The 11719-nt window shown below is 44.9% G+C and overlaps 1 protein-coding gene across 1 annotated transcript; it reads left to right on the plus strand.

The window, feature by feature from the left end:
- Nucleotides 1-6233: 6233 nt before the first annotated feature.
- On the plus strand, nucleotides 6234-7160 carry LOC117885879 (olfactory receptor 49-like). The gene has a single exon (XM_034787406.1). The coding sequence runs from the start codon at nucleotides 6234-6236 to the stop codon at nucleotides 7158-7160; it is 927 nt and encodes a 308-aa protein (XP_034643297.1).
- The last annotated feature ends 4559 nt before the right edge of the window (nucleotides 7161-11719 follow it).

Raw genomic sequence — 11719 nt, forward strand, 5'->3', positions numbered from 1 at the left:
ATTGGTGCACATAACAAAATTCATGTGGTGGGGGTTGGGCTGAGGGGTTCTTGTGGGAGGGGGCTCAGGGCTGGGGCAGAGGGTTCGAGTGCAGGGGTGTGAAGGCTTTGGCTGGGGGGGCGAGCTCTGGGGTGGGGCTGGGGATGAGGGGCTTGGGGTGCAGGAGGGTGCTCTGGGGCTACTGTGGGGAGAGAGGCCTCCCCCCAGCTCTCTCTCCCTGCAGCAACACGTGGACGGCAGCTCTGGGGTTGGAGCTGCAGGATAGGTGCCCCTCTCCCAGCCCCATCAGGTCTGGGCTGGAGTTGAGCTGCCCGGGCCACGGCTGGGGTCAGGTCATGCCTCGGGCCGGGCCACTCCGGCAGCGCCTGCGGTCAGCCCAGGCCATGCCGCTCTGGCCCCAGCTGCTCCAGGGTCGGGCTGAGCTGCGCCACCCCGGCCTTGCCTGGGGTCTTGCCTGGGCCCGATCCATCCATGGCTGGGTCCGTGCCACTCCATCCATGCTGCCCTGGCTACACCTGGGGCCATGCCTGGGCCTGATCCCTTTGTGACCGGGTCCGGGCCACAGGGTGACAAGAAATCGGAGAGAGGACCCCAGTAAGTGGTTTTGCTTTGTGAAGTGCAGAGGTGGGTTGAGGGCAGAGAAATGTACAAGGCTGTCTGTTTCGGCGTGCTGGGCATTTCCCCATATAGCTAGGCAGTACGGCGGAACAGGGTGTTGATGCACACTCAGATTTCACAGGAATCCTCCAGAGAGATCTCTAGGAAACTTTCCTGGAGGTACTCAGCAGCAGGTACTCACTCCAGTTCTTCTGCTGGAGGTTCCTTGGCCGAGCTGCTTTGTTCCTTCCCGCATCGAGGAACACTTTCTTGCACCACTCTGCAATCACTTGGGAAGGGACCAAAACAACACACAGGTGAGCACCATAGGGACTGGGGCGGAAGCACCAAACATGTAGTAGATTCACCCCTGCTTTCCTGCTTACCCTCAGAAGTGAGATATCTCCCATAATGATCACCGCCTGTGGAAAACAGTGGTAAAGTTTAGAGTGTTGCCCCCGCATAAGTGCCCTGTGACTTCTTCACAATGCTTCTCTGCAATGAACAACGTCCCCCACCCCTGGGTGCACTCACCATGCTTTGGGTGTTTGAGATCAGGTACCCCATTGTTCCAAGTGCTGCACAGACCTCGAATGAGATCAGGGAACCCTTTCCTGTGAAAAGTTTCAGTTTAAACAAATCTACATTATTTTGAGGGAAATATTACTAATAAAACATGTATTTTTAGACAAAAAATATTTAGATTGTTTTGAAATAGAGTCTGAAAAGTCACTGTATGTTTTTGAAATAAAGGCATAAAATATTAGTAGCAGAACATACGTTTTTAGTGACAACAAAGTGGGGGTGGGGTTAAATAAGGGTACATCTACACTACAGGGGGGAGTCGATTTAAGATATGCAAATTCAGCTACGTGAATAGCGTAGCTGAATTCGACGTATTGCAGCCGACTTACCCCGCTGTGAGGACGGCGGCAAAATCGACTTCTGCGGCTTTCTGTCGATGGCGCTTACTCCCACCTCCGCTGGTGGAGTAAGAGCGTCGATTCGGGGATCGATAAATCGATCCCCGAGAGGTCGATTTCTACCCGCCGATTCAGGCGGGTAGTGTAGACCTAGCCTAAGACTCAAAGGGAGAGAGGCTGTAAAACAGCCAAGAAAAGCAAAAGCCATTGATCCTATTACAGAAAGAGAAAATAAGGCCAGAGGGGCTGCACAGGGCTTTTGAAAACAACAGGAAAGGAAGGAAGGTGTCGCTACTCAAGCAGCAGAGAGAAGTGAAAATTGCCTTACCCCTTCGGCTGCTACTAGTCAATTGATGTGGACAGGGTGGCAAAATGAAGACAGAGCCATGGATGGATTCTAAGCATCTGGCTGCAACTTTGTTAAACTTTAAGACCAGGGAGGGGAGCTTCCCGCCCATCACATGTTCTCCTATGCCAGGCACTAAACCCATGTTCTCCTATGCCAGGTATTGACCTGGTTCCAGCAGAAGGGTTACTGGGTTTCTTCCCATCAAACCCATAAAGTGGGGTGGGCTCTCCACAGCGTACTGCTCCGGATTCACCTCTCTCTGAATCCTAGCATGAGGGGGACAGAGGGTGCAGAAGGTTGGGGACCTCAGCTCACGAAGGCTACAAGATCTCCCCCATTCCATGAGCTGAAGGCACAACACCAAAATCCCAGGTCTGTTACCTCTGGGAACTGTTCATTTTATTCTTTGAACCGTGCTGGAAACCGGTAGCAAGTTGCAATAAAGAAACAACTCTCCCCAGGTAACTCGGATGGATACTAAGTGCATTCCCACTTAACCCACTGTGGTTTGAAGGGGCTCTGAGTAGGGCGACCAGATGTCCTGTTTTTATATGGACAGTCCTGATATTGGAGGCTTTGTCGTATATAGGTGCCTATTAGTGTTAGCTTGCTTTTTAAAGTTTTACCTCAAGGAAAACAGCTCTAAAACCGTATTCATTGTAAACACTAAAGAAAACTTTAGAATTACACACTTCATGTAAAACACACACACACAAGGTTAATTTAAAAGAGAAACCAGCTTCTATAAAACAGTTGATAACATTTTTACAAGACATATGCAGGCTACTTCTCCCCCATGTTTTTTCCCCTAACTTTTTAAAAACCTAAATGCTGTTAAACCAAGTCAAGTTTTAACAAACAAACTTTTAAAAGTTGAACACGAATAAAAAAAACAGTATTGGTCTTTTTTGACTGAGTTGAAAAATCCTGTAACATAACAAAAAGACCTGTCTTTACAATCAAATCAATATTTTGTAAAGATATAGCTAAATAAAAATGTTTAATATACATTACCCTAGCCTTTCAAATAATAGCATTAGCTTAATTTTAAAGTGACACCTACAAAAAAATACAACATAATCAAACAAACATTTTTCTGCTTGTAAACTGTAAAGGAAGTTTTAGATGGCAGGGTAGAATATAAAAATCCTCAACAGAGGGGGGTTTACAGTGAAATTTTATTTAAACCACAGAGGGAAATCTTACTATAGAGAACCCATATTTACATATGTTTCAATTAAAAAATAAAGTTGAAAAAGATAAAAGCCATGCATCAGCATGAAGGAATGCGAGTAAGGAGAAAGAGATGAGCATGTGGTACAACTGAAGGAGCATGAATTCCCACGCTCCCTCCTGCTTTTTAAAAAATTAAAAACCCAAATGTCACCATCTGGGAGTGATCAGTTCAGGATCTCTGCAAACTCAGGCAGAGGCCACTATATTGTTTACACCTTTTCAAGATTTTCTTCCCAATGATGATGCATTGAACTGCTATCTGAATAATCACAAGGTAGAAATAACACAAGCCCCAAAGATTCAAAGCAACCTGAACTCTGGGTTTTCATTCTTTAATATATTTATTAAGAGTTAAAAAAAATCTGACCATTTCTAACATCTCAGTTCTGTGCTCAGGTATTCTGCCGGTGATTTGAGTGAACACAGACCATCAGGAGAAGAAGAGGAAGAGAGAGAGGAAGAAGAAGAAGATCTGAATGTTTTAATGTAATCTCCTCACTTTATTTTTCAGTAGAGATGGACCCAGGAGGCAAAATCCAGATCCCAGTTTCCCCAGAATTCAGATTGGAGATTTTAATTCAGCCCCTTAACATGGAGGGACAGCAATGTCTCCACAGTTGCACTGAGACATGGAGTTGGGTTGGGATTGTTGAGACACACTAGTTGCCATATTTCAATATTAAACTTGTTCTGATCTCCCCAAAGGGACACAGATCACTCAGCCCATCACAGAGAGAGGGGCTGCAAGGATGTTTCAATCTGGAATTGGGGAGGTTCAAAACCAAGCAAATGTTTTGACACTTTTCAGAAATCAGGACATTGGGTTCTGGCTGATCTGCTGACATAAAGTAGCCAGAAAACACTTAAATCAATTCCACACTTAATTCCATTACTAGAGTGGAACAGTCAGAATGTACCAGTGAGACTGGCCCATGGTCCTAGAAACCAAACTGGGCTATGATATTCATGAGGAACTAGTGATTTGGGGATCCCAACTTCAAATGCCTTAAAAGTGCTTGAATTCCAGAGGTCAGGTCCCCAGAACTTTAAGAAAATCCACTATCTATCTATCTATCTATCTATCTATCTATCTATCTATCTATCTATCTATCTATCTATCTAATACATTTACATAAATGCATGTTTATTGCATAAGTGCTCTACAGAGGTCCAGCTTTTTAAGGTATAAATCACCCCTTAAGTTAATTGCCCAAACTCCTCCCAATGAATCTGAGGAATATCTGCACCAGGACTCTTGCAGTCCTCATCAGCCCCTCCTTCTTTCTTCATTACAAAGAAAGTTTGGAGAGTTTGCGGGCTGGAGAAAATAGTTCTTGGCAAGTTAAATTTTACCATGTCAGAAGCTAACTCTGCAGTTAATGAGCCCCAAGAGATCCACTTTACAGCCTCAACTTCCTGAGAAGTTAGCTGTTTTCATTTCATTTAGAACAATTATTTCTCCATGAGATGTACTAGCTGGTATATATCCTCCAGCGTTCCAGGTGTTTTTCTTTTCTAGGACAGAATAACGAGTAAGCTGGGTAAAGTTAGCTTCTGAAAATATTCCCAGCTTATTTTGTTAAGAGCTTTAGTGAGTTGCCTATTTCTGAGTGATATCTGAAGATGAGTCTCCCACCAGCAAGGATTCCTAGGTTATCAGTTTATTTATTTGTGTGTGTGTGAAATAGATCATTTTTATTTATTTATTTATTTGTGTGTGTGTGTGTGTGTGTGAGTGAAATAGATCTATTTATTTATTAATTTGTTTATGAAATATATCATTTTATTTAATGCATCTATTTATTTTGTGTGTGTGTTTGTGGTGTGTGTGTGAAATAGATCATAGGTTTTTTAGCAGGTAGAACTTGTGTTTGGAAAATATATCTCAGTTAGAGTGTGCATATCTTCAAAGCTAAATTATCAATAATAATATATTCCATATGTTACATTGTGATTTCCCTTTTATTTACTTAAATTATTGTTGTTAGGAATGTAGATGCCAGATTATTTCCTCAGTTATCTGTTGACATCTGAAAGTGGTGAGAACATGCATGGTCCCATCACTGAATCTGTCTCTGTACCTCTCTATGCACATCTATCTATCTATCTATCTATCTATCTATCTATCTATCTATCTATCTATCTATCTATCTATCTATCTATCCAACAGCAATGGCACATTATTATTATACCAGATGATGGAACCTGACCTGGACATTCCTGTGGAAATACCTACTTTTTTAAAATTATGGAAAAATATAAATATTAACTCATCATCTTACAGACGTTCTCATTGTACGTCTTTGGAAGGTCCTGGCTGAGGGAATGTCAGCCATGGCTGGGAAGAAGAATGATTTGTGTGAGAAACCATATTGAACACAGTCTGTACCTTGCTAGATTAAGTTTTAGATATTTAGATGCATGTTTTCACTTTTATTTCCTGATAACCCTTTCTAACTTTACCTCTTATTCTTCAATTCACTTAAAATCCCATCTTCCTTTGTTAATGAACTTGTTTCACTGTTACTATAAACCAACTCAGTGCCATGCTTAAATAGAAGGGTGCATTTACCCCAGTTATGTTAATAAGCTGTGATGTGCTTTTGTGTCTTTAGTGGAACAAACACACCTTATTATTTCTCCAAATGGCTCAGGAGAGGGCTGGGCATTTCAGGGCACGTGGTTTGGGGAAAATTGAGGCCTGGAGTCACCTCGCTGGGTGTAACCATGGCTGGTGGAAGCCAGAGTGGGGCTTTAGACAGGCTGCCAGTATCAGAGCTGCTGAACCACGGCTGTCTAAGGTCATGTTGTGGCCTGCATACTGGTAGGCTGGTTGTGAGCATCCCAGGCTGGGAGCTACAGCAGCAAAGCATCGTGAGGCACCCAGGTGGCAGGGTAAGACCAACCCCTCATTGGTCCATATTGCCCCCCCCAAACCTTGAAACTGGAAGTAAATTACCATTATCCCAATTGTTTAGATTGGGGAGAAACTGAGTCACAGAGATATCAAAGTCTCACAGTGTCCAGGGCCCATATTCCAGCCCCTCTCCCCTTGTGTACTATCTCAAAGTTTAGTCCAACTGATGTTGATGGCTCTCTCTCCCTTCTTTCCTGGAAGGCAACAAGGTATGGTGCTGGCCAACCAGAGCTCCGTGAGAGTATTTGTCCTGCTAGGGTTTCCTCACCTGCATCACCTGGGCTTCCTGCTCTTCCTGGTGCACCTGATGATTTACCTCCTGACGCTTGCCGGGAATGTGGTGATCATTGCCATCACCTTGGCTGACCACCGACTCCACACCCCCATGTACTTCTTCCTCAGGAGCTTCTCCTTCCTTGAGATCTGCTTCACCAGCGTCATCGTCCCCAAGATGATGGCCAATTTCCTCTCAGAGGACAAGACCATCTCCTTCGCTGGCTGCCTTGCCCAGGCCTTCTTCTACTTTTCCCTGGGAGTCTCTGAGTTCCTCCTCTTGGCAGCCATGTCTGTGGACCGCTACGTGGCCATCTGTTACCCACTGCACTACATGGCCATCATGAGCGGCAGGGTCTGCACCCTCATGGTGCTTTCTTCCTGGTTTGGTGGCTTCTTCTTCATCATTGGCCCCATTGTGATGATCTCCCGGCTCTCCTTCTGTGGCCCCAACGTCCTTAATCATTTCTTCTGTGATCGGGGGCCCCTCATCAGCCTCTCCTGCTCCAACACACACTTGGTGGAGTCGATGGACTTCCTGGTAGCAGCTGTTGTCCTGCTGGGTTCTCTGGCCATCACTGCAGTCTCCTATTCCTACATTGTCGTTACCGTCATCCGCATCCCCTCAGCCAAAGAGCGACGAAAGGCCTTCTCCACCTGCTCCTCACACATCATCGTCCTGAGCATCTTCTATGGCAGCTGCATCTTCATGTATGTCCGTCCGAAGCAGCATGATGGACTGGACATCACCAAAGGGGTGGCCATCCTCAACACAGTCATCACTCCCATGCTCAACCCCTTCATCTACTCTTTGAGGAACAAGCAAGTCATACAGGTCTTGAAGGACACTCTGTGGGGAAAATAATGGTTCTGGAGGGTTGGAAGGGGGTTTAATTTATACGCTAAAATGTACTTAAAATCTTTGGGATGCATGGGAGATTAGGGAGGTGCTTAATTAATAAACAGAAATGTGCTTTGATATGCATTGGATTACAGGGAGGACTTAATTAATACACCAAAGTTCATCCAGAACTTCTGGATGTGCCTGAGGGTAGTTATGGCTTCCAACTCCCAGCCAAGTTAGAAAAACTTGGAGGAACAGTTCTACAGCTTGAATTCTTCTGAAGGATTAGCTGTGCTTCCCTTTGCTATAATGCAGCCTGCTCTCCGGTCCTTGCCTTGCACCCGGTCAGCTCTGCTTCACTGGTCACTGGTGCAGAATAAGATAGAGCCACCAAGAAGTCCTCAACACCTGCACTCAACCCTGCATCTTCATTTGAGATGGCCTGGGTGACTACCAGGGATAGCATAGCTCTGGCCCTTTGCAACCCAACATATCATTCAATTGGCACTAACGGGTGAAGGAAAAACAACTCACTAATGGAATATGTGTAATCTTTAACCTTGCTTTTTATCCTGACTTTGCTAATATAGTCCAGGTGTCCAGAACATAAGAATGGCCATACTGGGTTAGACCACAGGTCCATTTAGCTCAGTATCCTGTCTTCCGATAGTGGCCAATGCCAGGTGCTTCAGAGGGAATGAACAGAACAGGTAAACATCAAGTGAAAAGATTCCTCAACTAATGCAAGTGTTTACAAACGTATGTTATAAAGAAAACTGGGTGATTGATGAGGGATATTTGTTATTGCAGATGGGTTCTGTCATGGAGGAAATAATGATCCACTGAAAGATGTTTTAACTCATTGAGAACTGTGGGTTGTCACAGATGTTTGTAATAATGACCGGGTTAGAGATTCCTATTCACTCACCGGTCAGCTAAACTGAGAATCATAAAAGAAATTCCATCAGCAATTAGGAGTTTCTTTGTCTCACACGGTGTAAAAGACAGAGGGCTTGAAAATTGGGCTGGGTAGTGCAAAATGCTGGCATCTCTATTCTGTATAGCATGGTGCTAATCTCTGATGGATAATCTTTGCTTAAATAATTTCATTTGAGCCTGTTATTTGACAATAACGAATCGTTATTAAATTGAAACATGCAAAATGTGGCCATCCTAGAAAGGATTCCTTATGCTGTCCTTATAAATGATGAAAAGTTTAATTTTCATGTTTTGAATGTCTCATTGTTTTCAAATTGTCGAGGTCTCACTCTATTGTGTTTCTTTGCCTTTGGGCCATTAGCATTTAGAGAGTACTGTGTTATTTGTGTGGAATAAATACACATGGAAGTGTTAAAGAAAGCCTCCAGAGAAGTGTCATGCAATTTCATGTAACATACCTTCCATTAAGTGGTTTTTTTTGGTCTAGTCATTAAAATTAGGTAAGATTAGGGTTCTTTTATCATTATTCCACATCCCTAGGTATCTATTCAGCCATGGGTTCCTCAATCCCAGAACCATTGGTCCCAGATCACAAAGGAGATAGTATCACTATGGTTCTGGAGAAACAACAGCTGGGATCCTATGCAGAGGTGCAGGAAGAACGGGTGTGGGGGTGCTGCAGCCCCCCAGGTTTTATGGGGGGTCCCGGATGTCAGCTAGGCATGCGGAGTCCCAGCTGCTGGCCCCGCCCCAGGGTTCCATTCCAGGCCCTGCACGTGGGGTCCCAGCTGCCAGACCTGCGCCTGGCTGTGCATGCAGGGTCCCAGCTGCTGGCCCCGCACCCGGGGTTCTGCTTCCGGCCCCGCACGCCGGGCTGCGGCCCCACTCCTGGCCATGTATGTGGGGTCCCGGATGCTGGCTCCACTCCCAGCTGTGTATGCGGGGTCCCGGCTGCTGCTCCCGCACGCCGGGCTCTGCTACTGGCCCCACACCTGCCCCCCGCCGTGGTCCCAGCCTTGGCCCCCTTACCCCTATCCATATCCCCCCTTCCTGGAGACACGGCCTTGCTCTCAGACTCAGCTCTGGGGTGGGGTGGGGGGCAAAGTAAAAAGTTTGGGGATAATTTTGCTGGACTTTAGCACCCCCACTATAAAAGCGTTCCAGCGCCATTGATCTTATGCCCATATTGGAGCTCCTCGATCCCAAGGATTTCTCTTCTCTTCTCTGGTGCTTCAACTTCCCCTTTAATGATGGGTATAGCCTGATCCCATTGAAGTCAATGGACGTTTTGCTATTGATTTCAATGGCGTTAGGATTTCCCCCTTTGGGTTCACTGCTAAACACTCTGCTACCAGGAATATGTTGACAAACTGGAGAAGAGCCGCGAAGATTATCAGGGAGTTGGCAAATGATGTAGGAGGAAAGATTAAAAGAGCTAAATCCGGTTCAGCTATGAGACAACTATGGAGCAGGGATGGAGGGGGTATTCCAGAATGTGTAAAGGCACAGCTAAAAGAGGAATTATTGAGAGATGTTATCTATTCCACAGTCATAGATATGGGAAAGGGACAATCTAACATGGGTGACAGTAAATATTCTCTTGGGAAATTGCAACCTGCTCTATTTTCAGCACATCCTCCCGTGAGAGTATCTTCTGGTCCTTGTCCTGTTACACCCTGGAGAGAGAGAGTTCATATACACGAACAGACTTAGCTGTTGCAACACCTCACTTTTAGATGCCTAGCTAACTAGTGGAGTCCCCAAACCCTCACTTTGGCATCCAGGCACCCTATGTGGGGAGAGCCAGGGGCCTGAGAAGAAGATCCACAAAAGCCAGCATACTAGGTTGGGACCTGCCTAAGTTAGCCAATGGGAGATGTCAAGACAAGGGGTATTTACTAAACCCTGCCCCTCTCAGGAAGTTCGGTGTCTACATCCAGGCAGACACCTCCCTCTGCTTGGGATTCTCAGCTGTGAACCCTCTCTTGGAGTTAGGTGTCTAGGTATTTTTTGCAATGATCTGGGGTAGGGGAGGAAGAACTTTTAGCATAGTTATGGCACTCACACAGGAGACCCCCAGCTTAAGCCCACCCTGTGTTCAGAAGGGATTTGATGGGGGCTCTGCCATCTCATAAATGAATACTCTAACCGGTGGGCTATGGGATATTGTAGGGTGAAGCTGTTCCACTCTAGATAAATAATGAAAGATCCATTGGAGCAGAGGGACTGGATCTGGGGTTTCTGCATCCTGGATGGGTACTCAAACCACAAAGCTATAGAGTCATTCATATGCTGACCTTGCTTTCTCTCTCTATAGTCCATTCTCTCTACTTATTCAATACAAAGTGGAACATCTTCAAAAGCAGAGATTGAAGGAGCTGTATAATAGCATATCTCACAGTCTGGGGGCTAAGGCACTCAGCTGTGAGGTGGCTGATCCTTGCTGCTGTCAATAATGCAATGTACACGTCCTATTCATAACTTTAGCATTAAAATAAGTCCCAAAATGAAAAGTCATTTCAAAATGAAAGCTTCAAATGTGTCATTCTGATAAGCTCTGAACAGAGTGTTTATCAAAATGCTTCATTTCATTTTTTTCCAAAGCAAAATTTCATGGAAATCAACATTTTCCCATGATTTCAATTAAACACCATTTTCTGGGGGGAAAGAACATTCCTTCCAAAAACTGTTGTCCAGCGCTAATTATTATTTGTAACTATCTTAGGATGATTCCCACCAAATTAGTTTAATTTAGCATCATCGGTTTTGTTTATTGTGGGAGTAGTGAACAACGTACACATACAAGAGATTATTAACATTTCAATTTTGTTCTGTATTTAACAATAACACCTCTTGGAATGGATTCCATGCCCTGCACCCTTGTTGGGACACCTACCGTATCTTTGGAGGTCACCACCAAACTTTGGTGATTCAGCTGATCAAAATTAGGTTCCATCTTGATTCCCCTCAACCTGGCACCACCCCCAAATGGAGTTAGCCAAATAGTCACTGAGAAGGGACTCAGGAGGTGACACTGCCGGGAACAAGCTGCTTTTTTGATGCCAGTTGCACAGAGCAGTTCAAATGGAGGGAGCTGGTACAATAAGCCACCCCTTTCCCATCCCCACCCACTGCTGCCCCTAGTGCCCATTATACAGTATAGCCTCCCCTTCCCCACCCCCACCCTCTGCTGCCCCTAGTCCCCATTATACAGTATAACTACCCCATTCCCACCCCTCATCCACTAGTGCCTATTATACAGCATAACAACCTTTTCCACATCCTTTCTCCTCTGCTGCCATCTGGTAGTCATTATATGGTCATTTTGTCATCAGTTGCCTTTTTGCCATCCAGTGGCTATTACAGTGAATACATTAATATATTCCAAGGCCAGCAGGGACCATAGTGATCATCTAGTCTGACCACCTGTACACACAGGCCATAGAATTCCCCCAAAATAATTCCTAGAGCAAATTTTCTACAAAAACATCCAAACTTGAGTTAAAAATGGTCAGTGATGGAGAATCCACCACAACGTTGGTAAATTGTTCCAATGGTTAATTTCTCTCACTGTTAAAATATATATGCCATATTTCCAGTCTGAATTTTTCTTATTTCAACTTCCAGCCATTGGTTCATGT

The sequence above is a fragment of the Trachemys scripta genome, chromosome 12 (genome assembly GCF_013100865.1).
Source record: "Trachemys scripta elegans isolate TJP31775 chromosome 12, CAS_Tse_1.0, whole genome shotgun sequence".
NCBI lineage: Eukaryota > Metazoa > Chordata > Testudines > Emydidae > Trachemys > Trachemys scripta.

Excerpts from the sequence above, each read along its gene's own strand:
- LOC117885879 (XM_034787406.1), top strand. The coding sequence starts at position 6,234 with ATGGTGCTGGCCAACCAGAGCTCCGTGAGAGTATTTGTCCTGCTAGGG.